Source organism: Chenopodium quinoa, unplaced genomic scaffold, assembly GCF_001683475.1.
Source record: "Chenopodium quinoa cultivar QQ74 unplaced genomic scaffold, ASM168347v1, whole genome shotgun sequence".
Lineage (NCBI taxonomy): Eukaryota > Viridiplantae > Streptophyta > Magnoliopsida > Caryophyllales > Amaranthaceae > Chenopodium > Chenopodium quinoa.
The window spans coordinates 10,005,288-10,022,727 of NW_018744367.1; the positions used below are offsets into that span (position 1 = coordinate 10,005,288).

At 38.1% G+C, this 17,440-nt stretch overlaps 1 protein-coding gene and 1 long non-coding RNA gene across 2 annotated transcripts; one reads left to right on the forward strand and one right to left on the reverse strand.

Annotated features, from left to right (window-relative positions):
* The first annotated feature begins 2,758 nt into the window (after positions 1 to 2,758).
* Positions 2,759 to 3,447, forward strand: LOC110696752. Its single transcript, XM_021874103.1, has 2 exons — positions 2,759 to 2,999; positions 3,083 to 3,447. Exons 1-2 carry the CDS (start codon positions 2,759 to 2,761, stop codon positions 3,445 to 3,447), a joined length of 606 nt encoding a protein of 201 aa, XP_021729795.1.
* A 365-nt stretch (positions 3,448 to 3,812) lies between these two features.
* On the reverse strand, positions 3,813 to 7,076 carry LOC110696664. Its single transcript, XR_002506373.1, has 2 exons — positions 4,494 to 7,076; positions 3,813 to 4,294 (listed from the first exon to the last, which is right to left on the reverse strand). It is a non-coding gene; the product is annotated as an uncharacterized LOC110696664 (long non-coding RNA).
* Between the last annotated feature and the right edge of the window lie 10,364 nt (positions 7,077 to 17,440).

Sequence of the window (17,440 nt, forward strand, 5' to 3'; positions counted from 1 at the left end):
ACTTGGAGTGTTTTTTTTTTAATTTTTAATCTGCAATCGATCTTATATATGCTGGTGGTTGTATGTTGCGCAATTGTATTATGTTTGACTATAAAGATTGTTATTCATATTCATGCCTCAAGCTATCAAAAGAGTCGCTAAGTTTCAATTCTAGGAGTCTCAGCTTGATTGATCTGGTTGGCAAAGGGGTACATGTTTTTGCTTCAGCAGTATACTTTCTTTCTGACAGCTTGCATTGAACGATAACTGCTTGTGAATGTGTGTTATCTAGCACCGTGAGCAGTAGCTGAAAAAGGTTATATGTGTGTTGCAACGAACGTAGTGTTCAAATTTGTTAAAGTGATTGGTGGTGGTTGTGTCCTACTGTCCTGCTACTGCTACTTTTATTTTTTCCTCCGTGTCCTGCTGCTGCTGCTTTTGTTTTTTTTCCCCTGCTGTCCTGCTGCTGCTATTTTTGTTTTTGTGGCTGTGGGTTAATTGCATGTGTGCAAGTAGTTAGATTTTGCATCAATGATGATAAATGCCTTGGTTAAGTATTGTCAATTTGTCATGACTCTTGAGGTTTAGACTTAGAGTGTGATTACAATTCTTGCAATGACGGACCTTGGTGTCTTAATTGAACTTTGTTGCAGCCAACTTGCAAAATCATACTTGGGAATTTTGGCACCTTTTAGTATTGTGAAATTCACCTTTAAATTCTGTTTGCAATACCAGACAGTGCTCGAATGTAGCTCAAAGCTGCACTATTTTTGACCAAGTTTAGTTATGAATGTTAATTCATATTGCATTTGCAAAAATAATCATTATCTGAAAGTAGCTCTATAGCTGCACTATTTTATCAAGTCAAGATAATGGCAGGGTTCCCTAAACCATAACTTGTACCCATTGCTTCTAATTTTCCAATTATGGGAATTTTGACAAAGTTTTTTGCATTGCTCACCCTAGAAGCAACTTGTTCCCTCACTACTCTCACTTAAAAACTAAGGGAAGGCTGTAGGAATAAGCTTAAAAGTAAAGCCTAAAAAGGTTAATAAAGGGAGAGGGAATCAGAGCTGAAATTTAGAGTTGAATTTCAAAGCTGAATTTTAGAACTGAAATCAGAACTGAAATTCATAATTGAATTCAGAGCTGAATTTCAGAATCGAAATCTAGAATTGAATTTAGTGCTGAATTTCAGAACTGAAATCAGCGTTGAAATTCAGAACTGAATTCAGCACTGAATTTCGTAACTGAATTCAGCGCTGAATTTTAGAACTGAATTTTGCGCTGAATTTTAGAACTGAATTTTGCGCTGAATTTCATAACTGAATTCAGAGCTGCATTTTAGTTCTGAAGTTCAAAACTGAAAATCAGATATGAAATCAGAATTCAAAATGCTTGTATGTGTGTGTGTTTGTGAAATTCAGAGCTTGTGTGTGTGTATAATCAGAATGCTTGTAATGGCAATTCAAAGCACCTCTATGTTGCTAGTTGATTTGATTCGAGGTTTGATATTATAGTGGCCGTACCCTTTCTACTATGATAGCTTTGTTTTTATATCTATTTTGCAAATTTTCATGTAAAATTGTGCCTATTTTGTTTATATAACTCAAGATTCTACTAAAACTAATGGTATAAGTATGGTTGGCATAGTATTCAACATCTTTCCTACAAGTATCTATTCGTCAATACTCTTCTGATTCATTTTAGGTAATCTGATGTTTTTGGTATGAGTTTTTCTATAGGAAGCGATGGTAGATTATGAGAAAGCTAAACAAGCAAGGATAGAACAAAAATAGAAGTAGAATGAGTTTTGCTAGTTGTTACTGCTTTCTGTTGCTGTTTTCTGCCCGTTGTTGTTGATGCATGTTGCTGTCACTGCTGTCTACTACTATCGGTCTGCTGCTACCGCTATTTGCTGCTTCGGTGCTGCTGTAATTCGTTCTAGGTGCTGCTTATGCTATCTGCTGTCAGCTACTGCGCTGCCTGCTGATGTTACTATTGCTGTTCTTCTTCTTCTTTTTTTTTTTTTTGAAACAAAGATGTAGGAAGAATTTGGTCGTCTAATTTAAAGGCCAAAGCTGAACTTTTTTTTATTACATTACTTAGCCAAACAAAAAAATTGGTGTTTATAGCTAGATTTTTGTAAAGAAACTATGAAATTATATAAATTCAACTAATTTTTATCGTATATATTAATTTCACTATCATTGAGGTTGAACATGTAATACTTCCTCCGTTACGTATTATGTGTAACAAAGTTGCTTGCACAAACTCCAAGAAGGAATTTTTTAAGGGGGATTAGTTGAGGAGAGAGAAAACAAGCCCATGTGATTAGTTTGTAACAAAATCTAGTGGGACCGTTGAAATTGGAGCTAAAAACTGAACATATGTTAAAAAAATAAAGGAGGGAACTTTAAATTTGGGGAAATTTTAAAATTTTCATCCAAATTTGAAAATTTGGCTCCACCAACCAATTTTGCTTACATAAGGCAGCATATACATTCAGCAGTACATTCAAGGAGATCCTCTCTCTCTCTTAATAAATTACAACCACCATTAAAATTCTACCAAATTAGCATTTAATACAATCAAGTTTTCACAAAATACAAAATTAGCATAATAATCATGAGTTAGGGTACTTCCAGCAGCATTATTTGACGGGACAAAGCCTCACCACGTTCTCTCCGTTTGTTCTTCATCAACTGCACAAAAAAGGTGTCTAAAAAAATGGAAGATGAAGATTATGATCAGTTTTTTTGGTTTGGATTAAATATTGATGGAAGAAGCAGATTTGCAGCAAAACAACAACATAACAGAAGCAAAACATGAGTCACAAATGAGTAACAGAAAACAGCTTTCATTAGATGTTAAAAGGAAGCTTGTTGATGACATTTTATCAACTTTACAAGAAGACTCTTTACCAAGAGGGGCACAAACCAAATTAGCAGCCAAGCATGGTGTTCACAGATGCATTGTAAGCAGAGTATATGTAGATGTAATGAAACAAAGACAGAAGGGTGAGCTGATAGATGTCAGAACAAAAAAATGGGCAAAATTGGTCCTAAACCAAGAGAGTACTCTGATGAATGGCTTCAATCAGTTCCACTGAGATTGAGGACAACAAAAAGAAAGTATGCTGCAGCCTTAAAGGTATCCCATGTCACAATTCACAGACTGGAAAAAAGAGGGAAACTTAGAGTGCACACTAGCACTAATCATCCAGCTCTTAGTGATAACCACAAGGTGGCTAGACTACAATGGGTATTGAGCCATCTTACCTCTGCTACACCTACTGAGGATGCAACATTTATGGACATGTCTAAAGTCATCCACCTTGATGAGAAGTGGTTCTATTTGAGCCCAGAGACAAGGAGGTTCTACTTGTTACCCAAAGAAGAAGATCCCTACAGATTTCAACAATCCAAAAGGTTTAGGATTAAGGTCATGTCACTAGTGGAAAAATAGCTATCCGTAACGGGAAAAAGCAGCCCATCCGCAATGGGCAAGGGGCGTTACGAATGCGGTCGTTACAGATAAGCTATGTTATTTGTAACGGGCGCTGCCCGTTACAAATAACGGGTTACTCTTAACGGACATTTTAACTTTCCGTTACGAATAACCCGTTATTCGTAACGGACATTCTAACTGCCCGTTACGAATAACGGGTTATTCGTAGCGGACATTTAGACTGCGTTACTAATAACGGGTTATTCGTTATTCATAACGGGCATTTAATACAATTGAAGCCAAATTAAAAAAATGTAGCAGGGGATACCTGCTACTTGGTATGCTGGTAATCTTTTTTTTTTTAAGGAAAAGGGGAATTCATATTACTTAATTAATCAAATCAACATTATTCAAAAAAAAAAATTAATCAAATCAACAAGTTCAGGGGAGTTATAGAAACTATTCCAACAAGGTAACCCCAACAATTACAAAATATAAAATAAAAGCATGCTCTACTTGAGTTCCATATCAATTTCGAAGGCATTCTCGGCGCAATCCGGAATGGTGTTGTGCTTGATAATATCCCCCTCCATATTAATTGCCATTTGTGCATTGTTAATCGAACAATATCAGCTCCGCTGTCCGCAATTTTCATGACCTATCAGTAAAAGACCGTCTAGCCCACAAATAACCATAAACTGTGACATTCCTGTCACATTTCTTGTCTAGCTGCACTCTCTCTGGTGGAGTGACATCTTCAAAACGGTCTGCTAGCACATAAGGATGAGCAGTTCGCCAAGACAATGGATGAAATTTCATAATAGAGATGAATCTTGCAAGATTATGGATTTCACGCTTATTGCACCTGCATTTGGTAGAAGCGATTTAGAAAAGACCCAACGCAAATTAACGAATAAGATCTAAAAAAAGCAATAACAAATAAATAGTACTCACTTCTCATGAATAAGACCAAATAAGTAAAATAATTTGGCTCCATCATATATTTCAGTCCAAAAACGATGTTAAAAACTAATATATAGTCTCAAAATTGGTTGTTATTATACCTGGATCGTCTGCAAGAAATCAAATGGCAACCCACCCTTCTGCAGGCACACCAACTATGTTCCTCTCAACAGGATTTACAAGGTTGTACTTAGCAGGGTCTTTTTTAGAATCGAAGTTTCTGAATCCTTGTCCAACAACAAAGAAGTTAAACCCATAAAGGTGAAGTGGGTGGCTCTCTGCCCCTAGAATACTAGTGCCCTGCATCACAAGCTCAATGCTTGTGTTGAATGGAATTGACACCACCACGCATCACAATACAAGTTTCACAGATGAGCATACTGTAGGAAAGATTCCTGGTTAGAGGGTCGGGAGGAAGGCTAAGGGGTTACTTGTCAACACTAACCACACAAAAGAGAGAAAAAAAAATAAAAAATAAAGCAAAACAAAATAACTAAGTGTGCCATATGTGATTACTTGTCAACACTTTATGTATAAAATATAGCAAAACAACGTGACTAAGTGTCATAGTTGCCTCTTATATATAGAGATGGTGGTTCATGGACAAGATCAGTCTACATTGAGAGGTATCTGCGTGCTGAAAGATTGATGTGGACATGCAAATAAAATAAGCTCAATATAACTAATTAACTAACCACACAAAAGAGAGAAAATAAATTGGAAACAACTTCTATGATTTTACAAGAATTAGACACAATAAACCATTCATTCATTCTAAAAATGTCAAATGGAATCCTAACAAGCACACTTTATAAACTGATACCACACTTAGAATTTAGAACTAGGATTCTAACAATCTACTCACATAGCTCAACTTAATGCAGTAAATGACCTATTACTGATAAACTTGGTTTCATTCCTGATGAGTACTGATCATGTAGCTCAACCTACAATCTGCTACACTTCATGCAGCCAACAATTGATGTAATTACATTAATTGCAAAACTATGCAGGTTTGACATTTGATATCTAAGTAATATAACTGCTTCAAGATAACATTAAAACAAGAAATTTGCTAAAACAAATCCAACTCATATTATTCTCTTATTTTGCTGTAAAAGCTAATTAGCAAGTTCTAGTTGAACCATTTTGTGATCATATCTCCAGTAACCACATGACATTAATCAAACCAAGAAAACAACTCATATTTATTGCAGCTCATAATAGTAATATTCAGATAAACTAACTTGTTATTCAAGCAAGACAAGTAGCTAAGTCTTATTTGCAGATTCACATTATCATTTCTGATAAGGTTTACAACAGGATAACAACAATAACAAATGTTTGTATCAACACAATCAACAAATTTTCACAACATAAGCACTAACACAAACAGCTTATTTTTTACAATGCTTGTTTCAACCACACTAGCAACTAACTAATTTTCAGGCAGCATTATGTACCAACACAAGCAACTAATTTTCACAATGTATGTACCAACACAAGCAACTAACTAATTTTCAAGCAGCAGTATGTACCAACACGAGCAACTAACTAATTCTCACAATGTATCTTCCAACACGAGCAACTAAGTTTCACATTGTATGTATGTACCAACACGCGCAACTAATTTTCACCATATCAAACTTGTGCAGCTCATCCAATGAACAGGATTAACTTAACATATTATCTATACCAATATTAGACATGATAGAACAATAATCTAATAATATATTCAAAGTGTTTGAAAGACTGACATTGCAATAGCTTAACATATTATCTGCTATCATCTGTTTCAGGGACTAACATATATAGTAACATTTCATGAGCTTCCATCAACTACAGAAAATTGATCTACCAGTGATTAAATTGACAATCGATCATTAACTGCTAAAAGGAATAGACATAATTCACATAAAATAAGCCTTTTATTCATCAATAACTAGAGATGAAAATAGTAGTACAAATGTGACACATACCCAAATCCAAATCGAAGGCAGCCTCTAAAGTTCTTTTTTTTTTTAAAAAAAAATCAGAAACTAGTGATTTAGATTAGTGCAAGGATTGAAAAATGCAAGTCATACGCTTAACAAAACCCTGGAACCCTATTTGGTAAAGAACTCGAAGAACCCTAGAATTAATCAACATGTCATATCGGGTTTCTTAATTCTCTCTATAAACATAAAAAATTACAAAAAAACTCGGCAATCAGGTATTAATCGACAAAGATGAACTAAATTCATTACTGATTGCATGTATTACCCGTTTCAATTGAAGAACATATTTTTTTTAGATTTATTATTCGTTTAGACATACAAAGGATAATTGAACCATATAAATGCCAAAATTGAATCAAATACAAATTGCATGTTGAAAAAAATAAAGCAAATTAGAATTCACAAGAACAAATTCAAGAATTTAAACAATTAGATGCCCAGAAATCAATTCAAGAAGAGGAAAAAACCAGGGAGATATTCCAAAGGTCTTCACTTGTTGTTAAGGGGAAGATTGATGGAGGAGAGGAGAGAGGGCCTGACCACCTGAGTTTGAAATGAGAGAAAGAGGCCGGTGAATGGTGAGGAGGAGATGAGAGGAGGGAGAGAGGGACTGATGAGAGAGAAAGAGGTGTGACGACTATTAGGTGAAACCCTAAAAAGCCAAGTACTGGGCTCCTCTCATCAGTTGGGCCTGTTACGTGTAATAATATAGTACTCGTAACGGGCAAAATAGTGTCCATTATGAATACTTATTTATTCGTAACGGGCACTAATTTGTCCGTTACAAATACATATGTATTCGTAACGGACACTATTTTGTCCATAAGTATTTATAACGGACACTATTTTGCTCGTTACGAATAAATAAGTATTCGTAACAGACACTTTTTTGCCCGTTACGAATATATTAATTGTAACGGGCAAAGCTTTTGCCCGTTACAAATAGCCTGTTACGAATGAGATTTTTTCCACTAGTGTGTTTATGGCAGTCATTGGACACCCAATTCGTGACAGAAATGGTGTTGTCATTCATGATGGAAAGTATGGGATTTTCCCATTTGTGATAAAGGAACTAGCCAAGAATAGGCAAGCAGGGACTCTTGTCACAAAAGTAATCCAAAATGTCAATAAGGATGCAATTAGAGAAATGCTTCTCAACAAAGTCATACCAGCCATCATTGTAAAGTGGCCCTTATACATGGACAAAAATATTTGCATACAATGGGATAATGCAAGGCCACACAAAATTCCCCAAGATTAGGAGTTTCTGGCAGCAACAACACAACAAGGGTTCAACATCACAATGGTATATCAACCCCCCCCCCCCCCCAATCCCCTAACTTGAATGTTTTAGATTTGGGGCTGTTTAACACAATTCAATCTATTCAATATGAACACTTTCCAAACAATGTGGATGAGCTAATTGAGAAAGTAGAAGAGGCATTTGAAACATTTGATGCCACTACAAACAAATACATTTGGCTGTCTTTGCAAAGTTGTATGATAGAGATTCTGAAGAAAGATGGTGGGAACAATTACATATTGCAGCATTTGAAGAAAAGAGTATTGGACAGACAAGGGATTCTTCCAGAGAGCCTACAAGTGCCTTATGAATTGGTGCAGTCTGCTGTGAAGTACTTGAATGACAGGTTCAGGCCTTCAAACCAACAACAAGTCATTGAATGTGACATGAAAGTTGATGCAGATTAGGTGCAAGTTTGTGTGTCTTTTGATAGGGAAGTTCTTAGTGTAGTAGGACCTACAATTAGACTTCCACACATAACCATATGTGAGGGACTCAAATACATTGATGGTTATGTATAATTTTTGATTAGTTTTTTTTTTTTGTTTTTTTTTTAACTGTGGCAGTTAGAAAAAGGTCCCTTTTGTAAGGCAACTATGGTGTATCAGATCATAAGAATGGATCAATCCATAAAAATCTTTTGAGTTGCTATTGTTATTGCAATGTGTGTCTCAAAATGAAAAAAAAATCTACTTTTCTGAAAAATTCCATCAGCAAGATTGCATGTTAATCACAACAAACACACCAACTTTGGTTACCTCAACACCAATGGCTTAAAACATTGATGGAGCAAATCCAAAATTGGGGTTTTTAGATCATATGAGTCCCTTCATCATATAGAACACACAATGCAAACCTAGATTAAATGGGGAGGGGACTCTTAGATAGCTTGTATAAAGACTCAATGTCAGTGGAACATGATGCATAATAAATTAACTCTCAACAATGATCATTGAGATCACAACCTAACAGGGTAAAGTCGTATCCCCTAATCAAAAGGAATTACCTAAGTCCTCTGACTAAAGTAGATAGGGAAGTAGGGTCGAATCCACATGAAAATAAGTCTTTCTACTCCTAATTAATTATTATAATCTAAATTATCGAGGTAACCAATATTGTTGTAAATAAAGTCTATACTACGAAGATTAAGGTCGGAGGAAATAAAATAGGGAGAAATTAATTATTAAAATACCTAGGGCATAGGTTCACTAATAAACAATAATCCAGGGCAAATCATAATAAGCAATCATCAAGCATTGATTAATCAGATTATAAAGGGCTTTCGCTACGTATTATAATCACAGAGTTAATTTACCGGTATTAAATCTCATCTGTCGAATCTCGACTTAACCATTTATAAATTAGTCCGCCTATTGAAACTAAGCCTAAACATCAATTCTCATCTGTCGAATCTCGAATTAATATTGCTAAACTCATACAATTAAATCTGGCCAAACCTAATTGCATAGCATTAAATCAATCAATAGGAAATTAACCAAGCATTGATAATTAACAATCACAAATTTACCCCTTCATAATATTATTAGATCCCCATAAACCCTAGAAATAAAACTACTCAAGCATCATCATAACTAAACTAATCAAATAAATAAAGCAAGACATAATCAAAGACGTAAATAAAATAACTGAAATTAAAAGAGAAGAAATTGTTACCAAAAGAAATCTGGATTAATGAAAGTAATTAAGAACAAAGTTGAGAGAGAATTTAAGAGAGAGAAAATATCCTAAGTAGAGAGAGAGAAAATCTAAAAGTGAAGGTAATCAGAATTTACGTACATAATTCGTACTTAAACATTCCTCAAAACAAAAATTAAAACAAAACTAATCATCTACTAAGAAAAACACGCGCCCGATCGGGCGAGGGGCCGCCCGATCGGGCCCGCCTTTTGCTCTGCCCACTGCTGGTGTGCCGCGCCCGATCGAGCTTACGCTCACCCGATCGGGCGCGCTTCTTCCTTGAGGGTGCTTATGCGCGCATCCGCCCGATCGGGCGTATGCTTGCCCGATCGGGCCCGTCTTCTTCTTCAAGGCTTGGATTTCGATTGGGCTCGATTCCTCGGCCCAATCCGAATTTCCTCATCGGGTCTTGATTAATTGATCCAATAGCCCTGGTATCACATACCGAGCCCTTAATCACCGGCTCTCATCGATCCTGGGTTTCAAGAGTGGTCGTGTCCTTCTAGCTTCCGTAGTTGATCCATGAAAACCCGGGAAAATGCTCCAAAAGTGCAATTTCCTGTAAAACTCAACTAAAACTACGAAAACACTAGAAAACACAAATTAGTAATAAAAGTGGCCCTAAAGAGCCAAAAACACTACTAATTATGACCATGGGACGGGGGTAAAACACTATATAAATTAGACATATCAAACTCCCCCAAGCCAAACCTTTGCTTGTCCCTAAGCAAAGAGCTCATCAATGAACATATAAAACATGCCTCATCCCAATAAACAAAATCAAGTGCAAACGATTCAAGATAAATCTAATGAACATGCTTTAATGTCAATCAATCTCATTCATCTAATTATCCTTCATCCCCAACGATTGTCAAGTAAAGCAAACCACATGAGCATATAGAATTCAAGACTAGTTCTCGCACACTCAACTCTCATTTATGTGGCGAGTAAAAGATGTACTCGATCGCTCTCCAACCAACCCCTTTTATTTGTGAACAATGCCCTCCCATCTCACACTCTCATGTGTTTAAAACAATGAATGATCAACCTACTAGTCGACTCGAAATATGTCAAGTCATAACTTGCATTGATAAACAACACTTTCACATTCATACAACTCTATGCACAAAGGTCGGAAGGTCTTTAAAGCTTGTAAAGTAAGGCTAGGGTAAAGGGTAGGATAAATTTAGGAAAATGTGAAAGTAAAGCCATGCTTAAGGGAGCCATATCCTAATAAAACCCAAGGTCACAACAAGTGATGACCAAAACATCTCCAATCACAACTCAACTCCACAAAAGTTCACCAAACAATCATATATACAACACAATCCCAACACTTACATATTCGCTCACAAAATATGATAATATGGAATAGAGTGAATTAAAACAAACTTTGAACCACTTATTCTTTTTCTTTCTTTTTTTTTCAAACTTGAACTCTTTTTTTTTCTTTTGAATTTTTTTCTTTTTTTTTTCTTCTTGAACAACCTTCAAATAGAACATTTGAACATATGAAACAACTTTTTTTTTCTTTGCTCTTCTTTTTTTTCTTTTTACCTCATATTGGAAATTTTCAACTTTGTAACACAAAACATCAATATTTTCCAATCATAATATCAAAGAACAATCACTCTTCTTTTATTCTCACATTGTGCAAATGATATGCACACCACAACTTCCTCACCTCACAACTAATAGCTCCCCCAAGCCAAGCTTGGGACTAGTGACCAATGGGGCTCATATAGGCTTGTTATGTGGCTAAATAAACAATAAAAGGGCACAAGCAACAATATGGGTAACAAGAAGGGAACAAATGTATCTAATATCGTCTAAAGGCTTCCTAAGAGAACAAATGCCTTCGTCCTCCTCAATGTGCATAATATTGAGCTATATAAACATTACTAATAGTTGCAAACCAATACTCAAATTCATTGACATACCAGGAACTAACACACATTCCTAACCAAATCAACTAGTCAAGCACTATATTCACAAATAGTTGGCAAAATTGACGCATGTTTAGGAATCTAAACAATTAAACTTCAAATCATGATCAAGAATATTCACAAAGCTCATTATCATATAAGTATGAGACATAGGGAAGCATGATTTACAATTCATTGGAACGTATTTTTGAATTTTTTTTTCAAATTTTTTTGTATTTTTTTATAAAGGAAAGCAATAAAAACTACACTAGGAAAGCAATAAATAGAGAAGAGAGAAAGAGAGTTACCATATATACAAGAAATCTCCCCCCAAGCCAAATCAAGCAATGCCCTCATTGACTTGGGAAGGTAGCTAGGAGAAGCTACTCCTCATCATCATCCATCCGCTCATACCCTCCTCCATAGCTTGAGCCGGCACCACCCTGGCTCGTTCCAGCACCACCATAACCCGAACCACCTGCAAAGTAGTTAGGGTTCACATTTCCCCCCATACCCTCAAAAGGAGAATCACCCCCATATCCATGGACCAAAGAGTAGTCCACATAAGTACCAAATGCTCCAGGAGTGGAATACCCTCCTTGGGGGTATTGGAACCAGTCGGGAACTAATGCTTCGGGGGGAATAGCCCCTCGGCGTGCATAGTCATCGTACATGGGGTATAGACCCCTCCCAAGGTTCCTCTCTATGTGACCTACCCGAATATCCAAGGTGCTTAACCTAGAATCTGGGTTTTTGCTCCATGCCCTCTACTCTCCCTTTCCCCATCTCTATACGGTCCAATTGGCTCCTAAAAGCCGAAAAGTCAATAGGGACATTGGGGTCGACGTTATAATCGACCAAGGAAGTGGGTATGCCATAGGTGAAGGGTGGAGGTGGTGGGTAGTGTGGTGAATGGTGTTGGGAGGAATGGTGTTGGGGAGATTGGTGGGGTTGTGGTGAAGGGTGAGGTGCTTGAACCTCGCCTTGACCGTTAATCTCAAATGTGTAAGAAGGCTTCTCCTTCTCAAATTTGGTCAAGGCGGGGTTGGGTATGGTAAAGGCTTGGTCTCTCCTACCCGATTGTCGGTGGACTATCTACCAAGTGTCACCTCCCACGGGTTGCACCCAGTTTAGGCTCCCTAAATAGGCTAGGTCCATAAGGTTTGAGCCCGCTAATTTCCTATGCCCATCCGGGTTCCAACCTAGGTGTTTGATGGCAATATGGGTCACTAACCCCCCAAAATAGATAGGTGCCCTAGACCTACCCGCTTCGGCCGCATTAGCCGCCCTTTGAAAGTGATTGGCAATCCTACGGGGTATGTTTAATTTTTCAGCATTAGGTATTACATAGGACGCCAACAATTCTAACTCATCCCTCCTCACATTTGCCGGTTCATGCCTCCCAAAAATAGTGAGGCCGGCAAACCTTTGCCAAAACTTTGGGACGGGATGTTAAATCCATGTCCCTTTGGCGTGTTGGAGGTTAGCCAAACCCTCCCCAGTGAGTTTCTTGTAGACCACGACAATGTGGTCTTGGGAGGGTTCGATAGGTTTATCCGATTTCAATTAAAACAACTTCCCAAATTCTTTAAGAGTTAATCGCACATCTTTGTTCAATAATCGGAATTGCACATGAGTGATTATAGCATTCATTTTAATAACATTAAAACTAGAGATAAATTCTAATGTTAAATAATCATATGTATCATGGCACATTTGGAAGAAACCACTCATGCCTACACCCTTAAACAATTTTTCTACATATTTATCAAGACCTAATCTAGATAATGTAGGATGATGAACAAAGCGGGTTGAGATTACCTGTCTATCGATGAGATTTAGCATCCTTGCCCGTTGTTCCGCCGAGGTGATTACAACCTCCTCCCATCCCGGTACTTGAAGCTCCGGGTCGACCATTGGTTGTTGTTGCCTCGAACTTTCGCCCCTTTGTTGCCTAGAACGTTTTGAAGCCATATGTAGGTGGAAAATTGGGTATTTAAAGCTTTTTCTCTCTAAGGGTTAGAAGAAATTATGAGAGAAAGTGGGTGGAAAATGTAGAGGAAGGTGTGAGGATTAAGAATATGTGAAAATTTTAAGGTTTTAATGGGTGAATTTGAGGAGATCTTGGATTGAAAGTGAAGTTGAAGGTTTGAAAATGGAGGTTTTAGAGAGAGAAAGTGTGAAAGAGAAAGAAGAAGTAAGAAAGAAAAAGAAAAGAGAAAGGGAGAAGGAGGCTTTAATCCTCCGGGTAAATAGGCGCGCCTGATCGGGCGAGCCTCGCCCGATCGGGCGAATGTAGTTCATGCTGATTTTTAAAGTGCGCGCCTGATCGGGCAACCTCCGCCCGATCGGGCGCAAACACGAACCTGGAAATTGCATTTTGTTCGCCCGATCGGGCGAGCTTCGCCCGATATTTCTTTTTTGGCACTCGATTTCTCCAAAATTCCACCCGATCGGGCGAAGTTTCTCTTGATTTCTTTCCTCATTTACGCGTCCAATCGGGACTCCTTGCCCAATCTGGCGAAATTAAGATCCAACAAAATCAATATTTCGCGCCCGATCGGGACTCCTTGCCCGATCGGGCGAAATATTCTTCAAATCTGAACCTTAGGTGCGTGCCTGATCGAGACTCCTCGCCCGATCGGGCGAAATAAACTCCAATTTTGAACCTTAGGTGCGCACCTGATCGGGCGAGCCTCGCCCGATCGGGCCCGTACCCAATCCTGGAGCTTCTCTTTCTTCGCCTTTTTTCTCTTGAAACCTCCGTACTTTGTGATCTAAAACCTGTACAAAACACTCATGAAAGGTAAAATTTCACTCTCCTCACCTCTCTAAGAAAAAGTAAAAATAAAAATAAAGAAAAAATATTAGTCTAGAAAGCAAGAAATACGGGTTGCCTCCCGCAAAGCGCTGGTTTATCTAGGTCCCGCACGACCCTCTTACCACATTGAAACTCAAAGTGAATCGGAACCGCTTAGGTGAAGTAATTCAACTGCACCAATCGTAACCCCCTCATAATATAGCTTGAGTCTTTGGCCATTAACCTTGAACTCGTTACCATGTTCGTCGAAAACCTCCACAGAACCGAATTTATTGGCCCTTTTTACAATAAAAGGCCCCGACCACCTTGACCTTAACTTTCCTGGGAAAAGTTTAAGTCGAGATTTGAATAGTAACACTTTATCACCCTTCTTGAATTCTCTCGGAAAGATCATCTTGTCGTGCCACCTCTTCGTCTTCTCCTTGTAGACTCGAGCACTATCATAGGCCGTCAACCTAAACTCATCGAGTTAGTTAAGTTGAAGCAACCTCTTTTCTCCCGCTAGTTTGGCATCTAAATCGAGCTCCTTAATAGCCCAATATGTATTATATTCCAATTCGATCGGGAGATGACATGCTTTACCGTACACGAGTCTATACGGAGTAGTACCTATAGGAGTCTTGAATGCAGTTCCGTACGCCCAAAGGGTGTCATCCAACTTGTCGCTCCAATCTTTCCTTGACTTTGCCACCACCTTCTCTAGAATGGCCTTGATCTCACGGTTAGAAACTTCAACTTGGCCACTAGTTTGGGGGTGGTAGGCTAAACCTGTCCTGTGGTAGACACCATACTTTTTGAGGAGGGTGTCTAACTTCTGTTCATGAAAGTGAGATCCTCCGTCACTTATTATTGCTCTAGGCACGCCAAATCTTGGTAATATAATCTTCTTGAAAAGTCTGTGGACCACCTTGGCATCATTGGTAGGAGTGGCGATGGCCTCAACCCACTTGGATACATAGTCGACGACGACAAGAATATAGTGGTTCCCTTTTGAAGAAGGGAACGGTCCCATGTAATCAACACCCCAAACGCCAAAAAATTTCAACTTCTAAAATTCCGGTTTGGGGCATCTCATGCCGCCGCGAGATGTTGCCAGTCCTCTGGCAAGAGTCACAAGCCTGCACAAAAATGTTAGCATCCTTAAACATTGTAGGCCAATAAAAACCCGACTCATTAATCTTGGCCACCGTTTTAGTGGGGCCATGATGTCCTCCATATGGTGAGGTGTGGCAACTAGTAAGCACACCGTGGACTTCCTATTCGGGAACACACCTGCGAAACAATCCATCTGCACACTCACGAAACAAAAAAGGATCATCCCAAAAATAATGTTTAACATCAGAAAGGAATTTCTTTTTTTGTTGGTAGGACAAGTCAGGAGGTAGAGTACCACCCACTAAATAATTAGCAAAATTCGCATACCATGGGTGTTGCTCTACAACTGCATAAAGGTTGTCATCAGGGAAATAATCATCTATAGGTAGAGATTCCTTACCCTCATCATACCTGATACATGACAAGTGGTCTGCCACTACGTTCTCTGCTCCCTTTTTATCTTTTATTTCGATGTTGAAATCTTGGAGCAAGAGAACCCATCGGAATAGCCTTGGCTTTGATTCCGCCTTAGCTATCAAGTACTTCAATGCTGCATGGTCAGTAAAAACAATGACTTTAGAACCAACAAGATATGATCTAAATTTTTCTAAAGCATAAATAACATCAAGAAACTCCTTCTTCGTAGTGGCATAGTTGACTTGGGCTTCATCCAAAGTTTTTCTTGCATAATAAATAGCATGCAAAACCTTGTTCTTTCTTTGTCCGAGCACGACTCCTAGCGCAAAGTCACTTGCATCACACATGATCTCGAAAGGAAGATTCCAATCGAGAGCACATATGATGGGTGCCGATATCAAAGCCTGCTTAATCCTGTTGAAAGCCTCAAGACACTCGTCAGTAAAAATAAAAGGAGCATCCTTGAGCAAAAGCTGAGTGAGTTGTTTAGCAATTTTAGAAAAATCTTTGATAAAACGGCGATAAAACCCCGCATGACCCAAGAAACTTCTAACTCCCTTAACATTAACTGGGGGAGGTTATTGCTCAATCACTGAAATCTTAGCTTTGTCTACTTGTATGCCCTTATCAGATACAATGTGACCTAGAACTACTCCCTCTGTCACCATAAAGTGACATTTTTCCCAATTTAGAACTAAATTGCATTCTTCACATCGTTTCAAAATTTTAGCGAGATTAATTAGACATGAATCAAATGAAGAACCATACACGCTAAAATCATCCATAAAGACTTCCATAATAGACTCTATGAAATCAGAAAAGATGCTTATCATACAACGTTGAAAGGTAGCGGGTGCATTACATAAACCAAAAGGCATTCTACGATATGCAAAAGTGCCATAAGGGCATGTAAAAGTTGTCTTTTCCTAATCTTTAGGGTGAATCAGAATTTGGAAAAATCCCGAATACCCATCCAAATAGCAAAAGAATTTATGGTTAGCTAACCTCTCAAGCATTTGATCTATAAAGGGAAGAGGGAAGTGGTCCTTTTTAGTGGCGATATTTAATCTACGATAATCAATGCGCATACGCCACCCTGTTACAGTTCTAGTGGGAATTAATTCATTTTTTTCATTAGTAATCACAGTCATCCCACCTTTTTTTGGCACAACCTCACATGACTTACCCATTTCGAGTCAGAAATAGGATAGATAATACCTGCATCAAGTAGTTTCATAACCTCCTTCTTGACTACTTCCTGCATATTGGGATTTAATCTTCGTTGGGGTTGAATGCAGGGCTTATAGGGTCCCTAGATGTATCCTGTGCATACAAAAATCAGGGCTAATACCCTTGAGATCATCAATACTGTACCCAATAGCTTTCTTATGGGTTTGAAGGACCCCTAGAAGTTGGGAAGTTTGTAGGTCATTAAGTGCAGTACTGATGATCACGGGGTATAGTTCCTGTTCATCAAGAAAAATATATTTTAAATGAGAAGGGAGAGGTTTTAGTTCAGGTTTCTTGACCTCTGCAGGTTCCGAATCCTGAACTAAATTTACTACCTTCATTGTTTCCTTGGGGCTTAACTCTTTTAAGGAAAGAGCTTTTTTAATATCTTGTACCTCATTACCCCAAACGCTTGCATTGTCTTTAGATAAATTCCCGCAGAGAACTTTCTCTAGGGGATCCCTCGCAAGAACCTGTGGAAAGCTATCATCACAAATATCCTCCATTATATCAATTACATCAATATAACAACAATTTTCCTCTAGCATAGGCCCTTTCAAAA